An 18,689-nucleotide genomic window follows, 5' to 3' on the forward strand; every position below is an offset into this window, starting at 1 on the left:
TTTGGAGGCCCCGCCCACACATGTTCAGATCTGACAAAGGAGCGCTGTTTTCTAAAGTTCATAGTTTGGTTTGGGTTTTACAGAGAAACACATGCACACAAGCAAATATTCAATTTCCAGAGATTTTAATCACAATAAGACAGGAAGATACATGGATGATTTAAATTAGTACAAAAATTATTTTACTAATAATTTTGGTTCATTCTTTGTACATAGCACGTGCACACATATTCGTAATAGCTGTAAGTGTGTTTTGGATGATTTCCCATTAGATTTCAAAATGTCAATAAAACACAACTTTGAAACGACTGTAGTTCATTTCAGTGATTTTATGTGACGTTTTCCATGTATTTTAATACGTTAATATTCTCTAAAAAAAAAAAAATGAAGTGATTGTCACATGTGATACACAGCAGCACAGCACACGATGCTCACAGTGAAATTTGTCCTCTGCATTTAACCCATCACCCTGAGTGAGCAGTGGGCAGCCATGACAGGCGCCCGGGGAGCAGTGTGTTTGGACGGTGCTTTGCTCAGTGGCACCTCAGTGGCACCTTGGCAGATCGGGATTCGAACCGGCAACCTTCTGATTACGGGGGCGCTTCCTTAACCGCTAGGCCACCACTGCCCACCACGGCCCACCACGGCCAGCACTGTAATTTTTGAATCACTTGAAATATGACCATTGTGTGAGCAAAATATGGGAGAACACTATGCTAGGAATGTATTTGTTATTCTCAATTTCATTCTGCAATGTCAGAGTTTTCAGGAAACACGATTCGATCAGGGCTCTGATTGGCTATTCTTATTACTTTTCAAGATTTTTTTTTTCTGATTACTGATAGACTTCAATTTTAGAATATTTCTAATTTATTCACTGTGTTGTTTGTGAGCACTGGGAGCATTTTGGATATTTTATTTTTCAGAATTCTAGGGAGCGCTCATGAAGAGCTCATGGCTTCTGATGTTAGCTACAGGTTTGAGGAATCTGGGAAGATATACATTCATACACTGAGAATTTATGAATCATCCAACCTTTCGTAAAAATGACTGTGAATGCACCATTGCTTATTAAGCTAATTAATGTCCGGAACCTTGTCTGAAAACTCAAACATCATGGGGTGCCCAAACTTTTGCATGATGTTCTCTTCTTTGACATTAGGGTTTGAAGGGACAGAAGGGTGTGGCTGGTGAGCTGCTCTCTTGTTCTAGAACAGGGATGCACCGATCCAGCATTCCGATAACAAAACCAGCTGTTCGGATACTGGCTGATCCCGAGTACCGATCCGATTCTGGTATTTAATGTGGAAACTGTCTTACTGTGGGTAGGACTGAGGTTACTCTACGTTTAAAAAAAAAAACACCAGACTTTTCCACAAATTCCACAATTTTATACATACACCGCTTGGAATTGTCCACTTCTTTTGTTTTTTTTTCTGTATTGCTTGTTGTGGCAGGCTCGATGCTTCTGGACGTGCTTTATTAAGTTGGTCATGCCTTACGTTGCGGTTCTACCCCTCGAAACATCGGCGCTGCATATATCGCAGTTGTCTGTGTAGCGAGCATTAAATACCGTTTTGTTTCTCCCTCCCTGCTATGTTAGTGGCATGTTAGCTATCGTTCACTGAAATGTGCAGTTACGTACTGGAGAGCGCAGGGAGTACAATAAAACATAGAGGATCCTACAATTTATCTGGATAGATCGATTTTATAGATTGGCACACAGTAACGATGCTCCATCCAGTGATCTGAGTCATTATTTGACCAATATGCTCGTATCGGATTGGAGCGTCCCTATTCTGGGCCCGCACCCTCTCGGCGCTGTTCAACCGAGACAGGACCAGGGTGGGGAGGGGCTCATCAGAGCTGATGATGTTCGTGTTACCTGGAGGAGAACGGAGTCACCGCGTTGCCCGGCAACGCTGCTGTTAATAGAATCCTACGACAACAGTCCCCCGCCCAGAGAACAGGGTACCGCAGAGAACCACAGTTTGGAGGAATGCTGTGTATTTCACTCGGCCGGTGGTGCCGAGAACGCACCGGTAACCAGTGCCATCATGTTAAAGTTGGTCTCACACACATGTGATTAAAAAGTCAGGCTTGTTGCCCCGGGGTGTGGGGGTGGGGCAGGGTCATGTGCTCTGGGAGAGTCCCTCGTCTGCCTGTGTTCAGGTGTTGCACTGTGGTGTTGGGTGACACTGGGAGGGGCCTCTGGGGGAAGGATGAACATGCAGGAAACACACACACACACACACACACACACACATTAATAAAGGAAAATAAACCAGAATCATTTCTGATATTCTGCAAAATTCACAAATTTCTAATCAAATCAGCTGTTTTGTGTGTGTGTGTGTGTGTGTGTGTGTGTGTTGGACAGTCTCTCCGATTCCCGTCATTACACCTGCAGTGCGTTTGACCGCAGCAACCTCACCTGCAAGCACATGCCGGAGTCTGAAGGTTATGAGTGGGCTGGGTTTCAGTGTGTCTGGACAATCGCCGCAGCTTTGCATGCTGGGAGATGAAGTTAAGTGACCCCCATGGCTGACTGGTGCAGGCAGCAATGTGGTTGAGTGTCGACAGCAGTGGCTGTTTAGCATGCAGGGCCACGCTGTTGTGTGTGTGTCTGTCTAGCTGTATGAATTTGCAGAGAGAGATGCAGCCAAGTAAAAGCTTTTTCTTTTGGCCGCAGAAAGCCTTTCATCCCCACAGATAACACCCCGCCTTTTACACACACACACACACACACACACACACACACAGAGGCCTCTTCAAACAAATTCATGATTAAATATTGAAGAGAGCCCACAGCAACTGGCACGCAGATGCAATCCCATTCCAACACGGGAAAGGAGAGGAGGATTCTGGGAGGACGGCGTTAATAAAATATAAACACCAACAAAGCCTGAAGTGATGATATTATGTGGAATGAAGCCCTTTCTGCAAGGCAAATCTCAAAGCGGCATTTGCCATCAAGCGGCCGTGTTTGGAACTGCAACTTTCCCAGAGTCACGCGTGCGTACTACCATCTAGTGGCCGCATGTAAAACTGCAGATTACTCCCAGAATCTGGCTCGCTTACAAACATGTAGCGGCCACGCCTGAAAGTTGAGTCCAGGCAACTGGACTTTCTTTCTTTAAGGTAGAGACGTTTCATTCTGCATCCACAGAACTTTGTCAATCTGAGGGAAGTTGCCCACAAATTTATCCTTCAGGTTGGTTTCACCTCAATCCCACCTTGAGTAGGATCATTGAGTGGTACAAAGGCAGGGAGAGGGGGTGGGTAGATGTGACAGCCCCACCCTGGCAGCTCCTCCTACCCCCATTAAGCGGGTCGTTAAATGTGGCCAACCTGGAGAACGTGTGAATTGGGCCTGGAAGGATGGAAGGAAAGGGCAGCAAAATAGGTTGGAGATATGTTGTGTCTGAGGCCTCCACCTCTGTTGAGTGAGGGTTTGTTGATTTGCACATGCAAAGTTTTCCTCACTCCTCTCTCAAACCACCTATCTTTTCTGTCCAGTATTTGAACATGTCCTTAAGGTGAAGCCTGTGAATATCCCAAGTGGGCCTTTAACAAGGCAGGATCCTCCTTCAAGAAAAGGACCACAGAACAACCTGAATCCCAGGGCCAACGGAAGAACCTGGTCCTTCCATACATGGCTGGTGTGTCTGAATGACAGAAAAGGATTTTTGGGAAACATCACATACCGGTCCATTTCAAACCTGCAAACACTCTGAGACAGAGACTGGTCCATCCCAAAGACCGGACACCAAAACAGGTGAAGAGCAATGTAGTGTGTGCGGTGAAGAGTGCTCCGAGCTGTACATCGGCCCAGCACAAAAGGAGCAACACCTCAGGGCCAGAATCAGCTGTGTACCTTCACCTTAAGGACAAAGGACATTTATCCTTAAGGTGAAGGTTTGGTGGTTTTGAGAGAGGAGTGAGGGAAGCTTTGCATGTGCAAATCAACAAACCCTCACTCAACAGAGGTGGAGATCTATTTTGCTGCCCTTTCTTCCATCAGGCCCAATTTGCACGTTCACCAGGTTGGCCACATTTAACGACCTGCTTAATGGGGGTAGGAGGAGCTGCCAGGGCGGGGCTGTCACATCTACCCACCCCCTCTCCCTGCCTTTGTACCACTCAGTGAGCCTATTCAAGGCGGGATTGAGGTGAAACCAACCTGAAGGATGAATTTGTGGGCACAAGCCAACTTCCCTCATATTGACAAAGTTCTGTGGATGCAGAATGAAACGTCTCTACCTTAAAGAAAGAAAGTCCAGCTGCCATGACTCAACTTTCAGACAAATTCACCTGGATGACTGAGAATCTTCACAGACGTATCTAGCAGCCATATTTGGAACTGAAGATTACTTCCAGAACCAGGCTCGCGTACCAACATGTAGCGGCAGCATTTACAACTGCAGATTACTTCCAGAACCAGGCTCATTCATCACGTGACCAACTGGTGGGACCTGGGCACAGCAGTAAAAGTAAAGTGGAATCCATTTTGATTTCATATTCACATCCCCATTATTTACTAGCAGACTAAGAGGAGGACTCACTGAAAACCAATTTAGTTAAATCTAAAATTAAATGACAGATTTAGATTTCTATCTAATTTCATGTCACGTGACAAACAAAGGTTGTTTTATATAAGGGCTACATACAAGAAAAAAAAATTCTTTCAATATTGCGATTCATGTGAAGAGGCAGATTATATTGAATTATAAATCTGCTTTATTTTAATATTTTATTTGCACAATAACAAATTTAATTGACATTTTAAATTGTCAGGTGTAATGAAATTCAGAAACGTATCATTCACTTTATTGTATAATATGCCGTGCACACTCATCTGAAATCAAGCCTGATTCTGCTTTTTTGTGGTTCTGTGCATTTCAATATTTAAATGAAATGGAAATGAATTTATTCAGGGGGCCCAAGAAAAAGAAAGCCTCTCGCTGACTGGCAGATGGAGGCGGAATAATCCCCCAATCTGCATCCGAGGGCAAATGCAAATGTTCAGTGGTATTCGATGTTGCATCACAAAAAGCCCAAGGATGGTTTTCCCGAAACTCGGTGGGGAAAAAAAGTTATAAAAGATTTCCATTTCAGACACAATATAGACAGGATGCATCTCTAAAATCTGCAACTGAGTTTATAGGATTTTTTTATTGTGCTATCCTGTGTGTATGGAACGTAGTCTGGATGTGTTCAGGTTCGTGTTCCAGGCCACAAACATTCCACATCAGCCTCATCTCACCCGGTCACCAGGACCTGACCACGGGGCAAAAAACATTAATAATAAAGAAGTTGATTTGGTATGAAGTTGAGATACATATCAATTGAAATCCTTGATCAGCAATTTATTCTGACAAAAGGATTAGAATGAATTCATAATAAAATTTGTTATGAATTCATTCTAATACTTTTGCCAGAATAAAGAGAGAACAAAAAAAAGCCTTAACACTGAACACACAGAAGCAAAAAAAAACCCGGTGATTACTTTTGAAATTTAAAAATGTAGGAAAAAATCGCTTGAAAATAAATTTGTTCTTTTTATTCAACTTAACACTGAAGTGACAAATATTGATCATAATATGGTCACTTTGTAGTTGTGGTCTCATGTGAAGTGGGCAGAATTTGAGTTAAACCCGTAAGGCCCCTATCCTCAACATGCAATGCAATTTGAAATAGAAAGGGGATCCAAATCATCCAAAATGAGTTTAGTTCTTAAAAATACTATCTGGCCAGTCTGGTGTTTTTTTGGGGTAATTTTTTAGTTTTCAGCCCAGAAACTCCAGTTGAAGCCACTTCAGCGTCGAGTACTCCGCATTGTCAGTACAGGCCAAGGCATGTTAATGAAGCGAAGAGGTCATGTAACCTTGTGAAAGTTGGGCTCTGTAACGTAAAATATCATTTCACATCAGATTAAACAGAACAGCTGGGTTCAAATGCGAGACGCTGGGGACTGAAACCTGAATTCTGAAAATTAAAACATGTAGTTTTAAAATGGGAAAATTGGATTAATTTGGTGCACGTTTGTATTATTAAAAAGAAAAAGAAATGATCTGACCAGAATTTGCTGATTCTCTGAAAAATGGACCATAAAAAGCAGGACTGGAAATCTTCCTGGCGGCTGAAGGATTCTGAGACTCTCCAACCATTTCCAGATGTTATGTTTACATTTTACATTTAAGGCATTTGGCAGACGCTTTCATGTTGCCATCGATGAAGAGATCAGTTCCCGTTCATTAGGACCCCCAACTATGAATACAGGCGAGCAGTACTGGAGGCTCGGAGTATACAAGGTGCAGTGCAAGGTGTAATAAGGGCTGTGAGGTAGGATGGTGCTACTGGCCAGTCTCCTCAGGTGTGTGGACTGCTCAGGTGTGTGTGTGTAGGGTGCAGGGCAGGGGTATTGTGGGAATTCTGCAGGATTGAGAGTAATTGGTTTTCCTACCCATCTATACATGCAAATTTAACATGATCTATATTCTGATAAATGAGGATTGCACTCCATTACATTTGTGTGTGTGTGTGCACTTGACTCTCTGTGTCACTAATCGTGCATCAGCATTTTTTTATATTATAAACTCTGAAGATCATGACACAGCAACACACACACGCACAGAGAGAGAGAGAAAGTCCGGTTCCAGTGAAACACTCAGGAAACCATGTCACAACCGTCTCTTTTCCACCACGGACGTGAGCAAGCCACCTCATCAGCTCTGATGAAAGTGACAGTTTGTTTCTTGCTGATTCATGAGTAAGTCACGTCTGTCGGGGTGAAAGATCAGCAGGTCGGACCGGGTCTTCTCACCTCCTGATTCTCGGATGAAGATGAAGACTAAGGTTGGATGTGGTTCTAGCACCGATCTCTGATTTCATTTCCTCGTCAGAAATCATTCAGCAGGACTTCCCCTTCACACATACGAACACACACACCATCATCCCACATCTTCATCACACCTGGTCAAAAGGACAAAGGACATTTATCCTTAAGGTGAAGGTTTGGTCCAGCGTGTCACTGTGGCTCAGTTGATTGTAGTTTATTTATTTCCATTATTTCTATTACATTGTCAAGTACAATATAATTAATTTTTTTATTCCTTCCTAATCCGCACAAGCAACCCTTCATGACGAAGGATTTTGTGCCAGTGGTTGCCTAGCGGTTAAGGAAGCGGCCCTGTAACCAGATCGTGTTCGAATCCCGATCCGCCAAGGTGCCACTGAGCAAAGCACAGTCCCCACACGCTGCTCACCCGGCGCCTGTCATGAGCAGAGGACACATTTTGTTGTGTCACCGTGTGCTGTGCAACAGTGTTTCACAATGACAATCACTTCACTTTCACAAGATGAAGGTTTTGAAAAAAGAATGATACTGAACGTGTCTGAATGATGAAATCTGAGTTTATTGTCCCCGGAAGAGCAAATGTAGTCACTTCAAATATGGGAAATAGAATCTGGACACGGAAATGCCAATTTAGGGTTAATTTTTTATTTTCACTTTTTTCAGTCATTTCTCTACAGAAATTCCAGGCGATTCCACAACACACATATACACACCACAACCCCATATTCACAAATATACAGCCATGTCAGTAAATATTATATATTATAAAAAATATACGACTTTCAGGTGAACGGTGTAGGAATTATAACAGCTTGTATACGTGTCTCCCACTTTTTAAGGGACCAAAAGTAATGGGACAATTGTCTGCTCAGCCGTTCCATGGCCAGGTGTGTGTAACCCCCATATTATCCTATTTCCAAGGAGCAGTTCCTTTCAAGTCTGCTATTTGCATTTGCAATCTGTTGCGGTCAACTATCAATTCCAGATAGCCGTGATTAGGCTGAAGGATAAAATCAAGACAATCAGAGAAAGATATGGACTGATATGGCACTATGTTTCAGAAGAATTTAGTTGTCCAGATCCAGAACCATCTCCAGGAGGGAAGTGTATGTGTGTCAAAGTCAACAATCAAGAGAAGACTTCACCCGAGTAAATACAGAAGGTTCACCAAAAGATGGAAACCATTGGTGAGCCTCAAGTTTAAAGAGTTTAAAAATGCCTTTTTCAGTTCTGGAACAAAGTCCTATGGACAGACGAGACAAAGTTTCAGGCAATATTATCTGCTCACATTCAGCCAACGGCTTCAGAACTCATTGGACAGTGCTTCACAGTAAAGATGGACAATGACCGGTATTGACAAGAGAAAGTTTGATTTATGATGAATTTCTCCCATTACTTTTGGTCCCTTAAGAAGTGGGAGTCACATTTTCGAACTGTTGTGATTCCTACACCCCTCACCTGAAACACCCTCAAATTAAAGATGAACGTCTGATCTTGACCATTTCATGGTGCTAAACATTTTAGAATGGTGTCGAGGTCCCGATATTTATAGGCCTGACTGTACACACATCACAACTCAACAGCACACACATATACACACACAAAAAAAACAGCCCAGGTTCAAACCCCACTTACTACCGTCGTGTCCCCGAGCAGGACACTTAACCCTGAGTGTCTCAAGGGGGGGACTGTCCCTGTAACTACTGATTGAAAGCCGCTCTGACAAATGCCGTAAATGTAAAATTTAAACACATTACACACATATACACACAACACAACAACACAACACACAACACAAGCCAGGTTTGCAGCTCATCATGAAACTAGCAGTGAGTGAAGACTAAAAACCAACATTTAAAAAAAAGACACATGAGACATTGATAAAAAAAAACACATGACACATTTCCCACGTTCACCATGTTTTAGAACATCCATTTCACTCTGAGAAAAAGTGGTTGGAAATTGAATGGCTGTTTGGTGAAGTTGCTAGGCAACAAGAACTTCAAGGTTTGGGACCAGAACAACGGCACTTGTTAGTGAGGCAGATCATAAAAAGGCCTTCAGAATCTGGAAGAAGGAAGAATGGGAGGTCTGGTAAGTCCAGGCTGACCCTGCTCCACCCTGCACATCAAGCTAAGAAGGGAGGAACGTGAGGTGAAGTACCCATCGTGCATCGTCCCTACTGTACAAGCCTGATAATGCGCCGTTATGATCTGAGGTTCTTCAAATGGTCACGTCTGGTTTCAGCAACATTACGTGGCAATAACTTGAAGTCAGGTCCTACTTTCACCACAACGGGCCCTGACCACAACGGGCCCTGACCCGTTGAGGCATCTGAAGGTATCAGCTGTGGTGTCTGTGAGTAGCAGGTCCTTGAAGTCCTGTGTCTTGTGAGGTGGTGCCTCCTTGAAGAACTCGAGCAACCATACACCACGGTTCATCAGACCACGACACCTTCTTCCACTGGCCTGTGGTCCACTGTAGAAGCTTTTGGTGATGGACACTGGTCTGTTTGTTTATTTATTTAAATACAAGTAAATAAATAAATGAATGATAATACAAAATAATCCAAGCATCTAAAGGAATAACCCAGGAAGACAAAAACCCAGGAAATAACCCGAACTAAAACACACATTCATTTACATTTACTGCATTTAGTGCCACTTACAATCAGAAGTGACAGGGACAGTCCCCCTGGAGACACTCAGGGTTAAGTGTCTTGCTCAGGGACACAGTGGTATTAAGTGGGGTTTGAACCTGGAACGTTGTTGTCTTCCAGGTTACTACCATGAATGAAGCAAAGGAAAACTGACATTTACATCTGTATAATGTGTCAATGTTCATCACCTCACCTGTCAGAGGTCATAATCCTGTGGATTTTCGTTTTTGTTTTGTGCACTCGGGCCAAGTTCTCATGTCTCCACCTCTGGGGTGTGTGAAAAAACGAAGTCCAACTCGGCAATGAAGGGTGGACGTCCGAGATTGGTTTGGATGTTATTAATTATTAATTATGTATTTCAACTCATCTGTGTTCTCTGCATTTAAGTAAGCAGTGGTTCAGGAAGCGGCCCCATAATCAGAAGGTTCAAATCCTGATCTGCCAAGGTGCCACTGAGGTGCCACTGAGCAAAGTACCGTCCCCACACACTGCTCCCCGGGCACCTGTCATGGCTGCCCACTGCTCCCTGCTCCTCGGGCGTGTGCTGTGCTGAGTATCACAATGACAATCACGTCACTATCACTTTCACTTGAAAGGCGCCTGGGAAACTGTGTGTGTGTGTGGGGGGGGGGGGGTACTTTGATCTCAGTGGCACCTTGCCGGTTCGGGATTCGAGCCCACACTGAGGGGGGAAAAGAGGTCTAAATTGGAGGTCTTCATTAAAGTCATGGACGTGGAATCTCCCATCTTACACGAGGAACATGGAAGGCAGGTAATGACATTTAAATTTACAGCATTTACCAGACGCCCTTATCCAGAGCGCCTTACAATCAGCAGTTACAGGGACAGTCACTCTGGAGACACTCCGGGTTAAGTGTCTCGCTCAGTGGAGGGGTGTGAACCTGGGTCTTTGTAGTCTTCTGGTTCATAGGCTGGTCTGTCACCCACTAGGCCACTACCACCCATGACCTGCTCCTTCCCCCCAGATCCCCAGATGTCCTGTCTGGGACCCTCAGGCACAGGTCTGGTGAAGCTCTGCTCTGTTGGGGAATTTCTCTCTTTTTTTTTCTGAAGATGTCAACACTTCTCAGGATATGATGAATAAGTGTGAAGGTGTGGTTTTGGAAATCCCTTCTGGTACCAGTATAAAATTCACGCGACCCGGGCCCCAAGGCAAAAGGACCAAACGCTCCGCCATGCCCTCCGCGCGTCACAGTGAGTGCGTCGGCGGCGCGCCCGCTCCTGATTGGCAGCTGGAGACCTTGCGCCAACTCCACTCACTCTCTCTCTCTCTCGCTCTCGCGTCTCCAGACGTCCTCCTCGTGCAGCTGCTGGCCCTGGCAGTGGCTCTGGAGGGAAGGTCCGTCACCCCCGTCCCCGAGGAGGAATCGGGGGAGGTGTCGGGCGGAGAGGAGCCGCGCAACGCGCAGCAGAAGGTGGACGTGGTGAACCTGACGCTGGCGCTGCAGAAGGGCGTGGCCACGCTGGAGAAGAAGGTGATACGTGTATACGGTGTGTGTATATATTTTTACAAGTAACAATATATGTGCGCATATATAAATGTCCATTTTGATCGTTGGGTCGGCAGTTCGCGGAGGCGTTTCCTGAGGTGACGTCCGAGTTCGAGTCGCGGAGCGCACCAGACGGCTGCGACAGGGGCAACTTCAGCAGAGTATGTCACACACACACACACACACACACACACACTCACAGAGAGAGAGAGAGAGAGAGAGAGAGAGAGACTCAGTCCCGCTCCTATGCTTCCACCACCAGGCCAGATGTTTGCCCAGCATCACCACCGGCCTCCAGATGTTCGCGGCGCGCATGCAGATGGTGAGGCGCGAGTTCGAACCCGAGCTGGCGGCCAGGATCATCTCCTCAGCAGAGCACCTGCACGGCGGCCTCAGCAAGATGGTAAAGGCGAAAACGTGGCACCTCGCATTCATATTCAACGATGCGTTGCTTTCCACATTATCTGGCGGAGATGCGAATAGCTGCACCCCACATCCAGTCCAGGGTACACCTCACAACATCAGACAACGCGTATAAAACAACCACGAGTCAACCACGGGGCAGTCATGGCCGCCCACTGCTCACTCAGGGTGATGGGATAAATGCAGAGGACAAATTTCACTGTGTGCACCGTGTGCTGTGCTGCTGTGTATCACATGTGACAATCACTTCACTTTACTTTACTTTATACATCTGGTCTGTGCGGAAATGTGGTCGATAACTAAATTAATGAATAAAACAAATAACGACACAGCACAGTCGCTTTACGCATGTTCAAAAACGACCCAAATTTGATTTGTACTTTTTCCAGTCCTGCCAATTTTACAGAAACGTTGGAAAGTCACAAAGAACAATTTTAATAGTTTACCACAACCCAAATCATTTGGACAAATATTGATTTACCTAAAGCGTTTATTGCAGAATTTCCTTCATTTCACGAAACAATGTCTCTCTGAGATTATTATTAACACTTTTATAATCGGGAGGATTTGTGGATTTTTTATTATTATTATTTTGCCGGTCATGGCTGATGGGTCGTGATGATTTGATCTCCATCTCCATCTCCTCCCTTCAGTGCAGGAGCGGGTGCGGCGGCGCGCCGCGCTCCCCGCCGCCCCCCCCGCCGCAGGCGCGCGCCTCGGACCCGCTGTGGGAGCGCCGGGTCGCGGTCCGGTCCGCGCTGGCGACCTTCAACACGTTCCTGCAGGGTGCGCACCGGGCGCTGCGCTACATGGCGCGGCCGCGGGGGAGGCGAGCGCCGCACTAGACGCGATCACGTCTTCTGGTTATTTATTGGTCGGCCTTTCATTTATCTGGCCGCCTCTTATTTATGAGCCATGTTGCTACTGGTGCCATTTTGTTGAAAAGCATTTATTAAATTATTGATTATTTATTTTGTTAATTTATATTTTGGTTAATAAATGTAGTCACTTGTGTGACGAAATATTTTGTATTAAATATTTTGCGTTTAAAAAATGAGTCAGATGAGTTGGTGTTATTCATTCAGAATTAAGAACTCAGGACAGTCTGTCATTAAAGACACGATTTATTGGGTGAAAGTCCATAAATAAAACATCGGAACACTGCTGTGGTGGATCCAGAAGGTCTAAGGGAAATCAGGAGCAGCATGGGAGAGATCGGGGGCAGGACCAGGTCCAGGGGGGTTCGGGGTTCTTGGTCCAGTGTTGTCCGGAATGCCGCTCTCTGCCTTCAGCCCCACAGCAAACTGGGAAAGGGGAGAGGTCAGAGTTCAACCGGATTTCTGGGGGAAATTGTACAAGGAAAGTCGAACTCTCACCTCAGGACTGTTGGCTCCGGCATGCCGGGATCAGCTCCCCGCTTGAACCCTGCGCATAAACAAAAAAAAAAAAAACAATCATGAATGAAATGATCAGCGTGAGGCGGCTTCTTTTTGCGCAAAAAGAAGAGGAGAAACATAGAAACCCACATTAGAGACAGCAGGAGTCGCATGGTAATAACTCACGGGCCACGGCCACTAAAAAGGAATCCCATTACATCGTGATCGCCATCTTTTGGACCTCCTCCGCTGCCACTATTACATTTTGCCCCTCCTTTTTGTTGTCTTTCTCCTGTTTTTTTTTTTTTCAGCTTATTGACAATAACTTGTTGGTCTGACCAGGATCTGCACACAAAGATGAGTGCAAATGACGGCTGGAAATGAAGGCGTGGAAAAATGACGAGCGGAAATGAAGCGCTGGCCTGATGGCACTGGGATAAAAGCCACTGTGGTAGCTTCAGCATAAACGAAAGTGACAGTGACGCCCCCTCGCCGATCCTGCGCCTGATCAGGGCTGCAGGTGTGAAAAACGTTCAACTGTTCCTGTCTTCCGCACAGAGCGGCCAGTATTGGCATCTGATGTTCTTTTACTGTAAACTGGTGTCACGCCCGCCAATGGAAGCAACAAAATGGATAGGGCTGTGGCAACAAACACCCAAAAATCACCTTAACAGCAAACCTAGAATAATCACTCGTAAGCACAGGCCAAAGATCACATCGGCGGGAGAGCAGGGCATGGACTTATTTTAGAAGGGATTGTGGCCAGAACGTCAAGTCAAAGAACAAACACCGTGGCTGCGAGGAGGGGAAGAAATGTCTGTACCTCAGAATGCTGTCCTTTTGTCCACTTCATTCCGGCTACGGTTAAGGTTTAGGTTCATTTTACTGCGATTAAACACATTTGACTTACAATCACTGCTATAATCAACCTCCCCTCCATCTTGGTTTCCAAGCTGCTTCAGTGCCTTTCTTTATAGTGGTTGCTCGTCAACACAGAGGTCAAATTTCAACAATATTCAACTTTGGCTACAGTATGCACAAAAGCTCTCAGAGAAAAGTGTAAGCCCATGTGATTTCAGATACATTAATTGGAGATGGACCAGGACTAATTTTGTGACCTACATTTTCAAAAAACAGAGGTTCAGAGACAAAAAGTCTCAGTAAACTTCCCGTGGTTCTAGGAACAGACATATATCAGGTTTATTCTAAACCAATCGGAGATGGTGAAGGGCGGGGCCTGCCTCTGATTGGCCGTGGTCCAGATATTCCTGCTGCATTCAGACATGGAGAGACCAGTCAGAAACACAAGGGTGGACGTAGCCACGGATTAGAGCTTTTAAAAGCCCGAACCTGACATTATTGTGGCGGCCGAGGTCAGCCAACATGACTGTACCAACATGCTTCACGCGCATTTATACAATTTTCAATGTGATTTTTTCATGGTCAATGTTTTTTTTCCACACCTCAGAATTTGCTTTCGTAATTGGCAGAAGCTACCCTCCGCCTCAGCATTCATTTTCGTGCTAATCAAAACGCATCATGTGATCTCGCATTTACCGCACGAGCCAGGGTAAAAAGATCGAAATTAAACAGTGAAAAAACGCTAAATGTAGGTGACAATCAAGTTCAAGCACTTAAAACACGGCACACTTTTCATTTCTTGTAGAATTGTGCTTCAAATAGAGAACTTTATGTTAACCAGATTGTTATTTAATCATTTTCAAGTTGATATTGCCTATATGCACAGCGAACCTTGTTAAAGGCAATGCCGCATTTAGTAAGGCAAACCAGTGCAACAAGCTAGTCTAGAGCCCTGTGGGCGCAGAAAAACTTTACATTTTGGTTAAATTCATTCTATGCACGCATGGGGTCATCTTAACACAAGAAAAGGTCGACATTGATACAGTGATATAGAGGAAATTTCAACTTAGCATGATATATATGATGTATCGCACTTATCGCGATAATATCCCCCAGGCCTACATTAAAGCAAGTGATTTTTTTAATAAACAGGAATAACGTCCATCAACCACAGTGTATGAGTGGGCGGGGAAAGTTTCTGCATTATTTTCAAAAGATTATTGTTGTAAATGCTACCACCAAATTTGCCTTATAGATAGCATTTCATTAGATATGCTGGTTAGAGCGGATTTTCTAGAATACTGGCAATGATGATTATGGACTGAGCCTGTGAGCTGTAATAATATACGAACATACGGTCACCGAAATCAGGGTCTCTCCGACTGTAAACCTCACATCCTGCTCGCTTTCACTTCCTGTTGCTGTTGCCGGTTTATTTCTGGTCTTTTTCGTTTTTACTTTTTGAGGAGATCTGTGCTGAAGGAGGCAGCTGGGGAAACACCATATCTCCTCAGACTGGGCTTTTCTGGACCCTGCAGCAAAATTAGTGCAAATTAGTGAAAACTGTGAGAGGCGGGGAGGGGACGAGAAAAGTGACGTTTTTTCCCCACAGAAACCCCTGTGCGGCGAATAAAGCAGATGACATGTAGAAGCGGAGAGGAACCCCAGGGCCTGACGTCAGTGGGGACTAACTTCGAAAAAGTGGAAGTGCAAAGATGTTCCGGAATAAGCAAAAAGAGCGGTGTCACTCAGCAGAAAAAAAAACACCAATCTCAGCACAACAGTGACGTCTGGGAACGTTGACCCAGCCGTCCTGATCTCCAAACTCCATCCCGTCAGCTCAAGGCCCACTGCCTGCACTCATGTAGAGCCAAGCGTGAACAGAACTACGTTCTTAGGATTCTTAGACATGATCTTGCAGAGGGATGCAGCACTCTTAAAATTGCAAAGCTTCTGAAGCGTGATCATCGAACAATCAAGCGTTTCATTCAAAATAGTCAACAGGGTCGCAAGAAGCGTTTGGAAAAACCAAGGCGCAAAATAACTGCCCATGAACTGAGAAAAGTCAAGCGTGCAGCTGCCAAGATGCCACTTGCCATCAGTTTGGCCATATTTTAGAGCTGCAACATCACTGGAGTGCCCAAAAGCACAAGGTGTGCAATACTCAGAGACATGTCCAAGGTAAGAAAGGCTGAAAGACGACCACCACTGAACAAGACACACAAGCTGAAACGTCAAGACTGGGCCAAGAAATATCTCAAGACTGATTTTTCTAAGGTTTTATGGACTGATGAAATGAGAGTGAGTCTTGATGGGCCAGATGGATGGGCCCGTGGCTGGATTGGTAAAGGGCAGAGAGCTCCAGTCCGACTCAGACGCCAGCAAGGTGGAGGTGGAGTACTGGTTTTGGCTGGTATTCTCCCATACCACCCCTCTGCTACGTTCCCTTCACTGGCTCCCAGTAGCTGCACGCATCAGGTTCAAAATACTGATGCTGGCCTACAAAGCCAAACATGGAGCAGCACCATCCTACCTCACAGCCCTCATTACACCTCGCACTGCACCTCGTCTACTCCGAGCCTCCAGTACTGCTCGCCTGGTCCCTCCATCTCTGAAGGTAAAAGGAAAACATTCATCCAGACTCTTCTCCGTCTTGGCCCCTCGGTGGTGGAATGAACTTCCCCTCGAGGTCAGAACAGCTCAGTCACTGAGCACCTTCAAACGGCAGCTCAAGACCTTCCTCTTTAAAGAATATTTAGATTAAATTGTAATTTTCTTGTCAAACTTTGTGTACAGAATCTACAACAGAGTGAATTAAATAGATGTATTCATAGTTGGGGTCCTAGTGAACCGGAATTGATCTCTTCATCGATGGTAACTTGAAAGCACGTTGTAAGTCGCTCTGGATAAGGGCGTCTGCCAAATGCCGTAAATGTAAATGTAAATGTAAATGGTATCATCAAAGATGAGCTTGTGGGGCCTTTTCGGGTTGAGGATGGAGTCAAGCTCAACTCCCAGTCCTACTGCCAGTTTCTGGTGCAGGAAGAAGTCTGCATCTTTCAAGAAAAACATGATTTTCATGCAGGACAATGCTCCATCACACGCGTCCAAGTACTCCACAGCGTGGCTGGCAAGAAAGGGTATAAAAGAAGAAAAACTAATGACATGGCCTCCTTGTTCACCTGATCTGAACCCATTTACATCATTTACATTTACAGCATTTATCAGACGCCCTTATCCAGAGCGACTTACAATCAGTAGTTACAGGGACAGTCTCCCTGGAGCAACTTACCCACTAGGCTACTACCACCCCATTGAGAACCTGTGGTCCATCATCAAATGTGAGATTTACAAGGAGGGAAAACAGTACACCTCTCTGAACAATGTCTGGGAGGCTGTGGTTGCTGCTGCACACAATGTTGATGGTGAACAGATCAAAACACTGACAGAATCCATGGATGGCAGGCTTTTGAGTGTCCTTGCAAAGAAAGGTGGTTATATTGGTCGCTGTTTTTGTTTTGAATGTCAGAAATGTATATTTGTGAATGTGGAGATGTTATATTGGTTTCACTGGTAAAAATAAATAATTGAAATGGGTATATATTTGTTTTTTGTTAAGTTGCCTAATAATTATGCACAGTAATAGTCACCTGCACACACAGATATCCCCCTAAAATAGCTAAAAATAAAAACAAACTAAAAACTACTTCCAAAAACATTCAGCTTTGATATTAATGAGTTTTTTGGGTTCATTGAGAACATGGTTGTTGTTCAATAATAAAATTATTCCTCAAAAATACAACTTGCCTAATAATTCTGCACTCCCTGTACAGTCAGTCAACTAATTTGGTTTGGGATAAAAGGTTGATGGTTTAACCTGGACCCTTTTCACCAGATTCATTTTTCATGCATGTTATAGATTTTATCTAATTACATCAGAACACATCACTTTTCTCACCAAATGTTCCATTTGATCAATTCTGCAAATGATTTTTTTTACAAATATTGCCACAACTTCCTGACCTCCGACCTCTAGCATCTACTCCGCAACCCTTCAAGACCAGGAAATTATTATATCCTCACCGAAATGTGGTTTTCATCAGACTGTCAACCCACCCGATACACTAATCTTAAGGCATGAAAGCAGTCAGAAATATCATTTGTTTAATCCTGTTATTATTCATATGTTCCAGGGTGTGTGTGTATTATATTCCTTATTTACGCTAGTCCACTGTGTTTTTCCTGACTTTTTATTTGTATATGAACGTTGTATATTATACAGTCAGGATATTCTGTATGCTATTTATTTATTTGTTATTTTGTTACTGTGACAATGTAAATTTAATGTAAACTAATAAAGAGCATCTTATCTTAATATTTAAATATATATTTTTTTTGTTGATGAAAAAAAATATATATTAAACGCTTTGTTGACCAGAGCATCGCCCCGCCCACAGCACAATTTGAAGCGCTATAAGAGGCGAGATATAGCCAATCAGCGCAAAGTCCCGCCCACAGCACGAATTGGAGGGGTATAAGAAGCGTGAAATAGCTAATCAGCGCGAAGTCCCGCCCACAGTACTATTCGACGGCCTATTAATTTTACTCGAGATGCTGATCGATTGTATAATGTCGACGTCGTTCGCTTATTTACATCACGACGAGACGTAAACAGAACAACGCGCTCAGGCTTAATCAACGTGACGCTGGGTCCGGAACGTACACAGTTAGTAAAAACGGCCGTACCGAGAAACAGAACCGGCTGGTCCCGGTATCGACATCATACTCACCCAGATATAGCACCGTGGGGATGAAGCCCCATCGGATGACGAACTGGCCGCACTGGAACACCTGCTGCAGCCGCTGCTTGGCTTCTTTGCTGAGTTTCGCCATATTTTTTTTGTTTTAATCCGTGAATTTTATTTACAGGGGAACCGCGGGACGCCGCGACCAAGGACGGAAACGCGGAAGGAGGAACGTCTCGTGGCCGTAAAGCGTTT

At 44.6% G+C, this 18,689-nt stretch overlaps 2 protein-coding genes across 2 annotated transcripts; one reads left to right on the forward strand and one right to left on the reverse strand.

The window, feature by feature from the left end:
- The first annotated feature begins 10,242 nt into the window (after window positions 1-10,242).
- On the forward strand, window positions 10,243-12,297 carry LOC114770602 (uncharacterized). The gene is made up of 5 exons (XM_028964638.1): window positions 10,243-10,733; window positions 10,830-11,014; window positions 11,107-11,190; window positions 11,292-11,432; window positions 12,106-12,297. The coding sequence occupies exons 1-5, from the start codon at window positions 10,613-10,615 to the stop codon at window positions 12,295-12,297; spliced, it is 723 nt and encodes a 240-aa protein (XP_028820471.1). The 5' UTR covers window positions 10,243-10,612.
- A 261-nt stretch (window positions 12,298-12,558) lies between these two features.
- On the reverse strand, window positions 12,559-18,689 carry tomm7 (translocase of outer mitochondrial membrane 7 homolog (yeast)). Its single transcript, XM_028964233.1, has 3 exons — window positions 18,480-18,689; window positions 12,829-12,877; window positions 12,559-12,756 (listed from the first exon to the last, which is right to left on the reverse strand). Exons 1-3 carry the CDS (start codon window positions 18,580-18,582, stop codon window positions 12,741-12,743), a joined length of 168 nt encoding a protein of 55 aa, XP_028820066.1. The 5' UTR covers window positions 18,583-18,689; the 3' UTR covers window positions 12,559-12,740.

Source organism: Denticeps clupeoides, chromosome 20 (genome assembly GCF_900700375.1).
Source record: "Denticeps clupeoides chromosome 20, fDenClu1.1, whole genome shotgun sequence".
Lineage (NCBI taxonomy): Eukaryota > Metazoa > Chordata > Actinopteri > Clupeiformes > Denticipitidae > Denticeps > Denticeps clupeoides.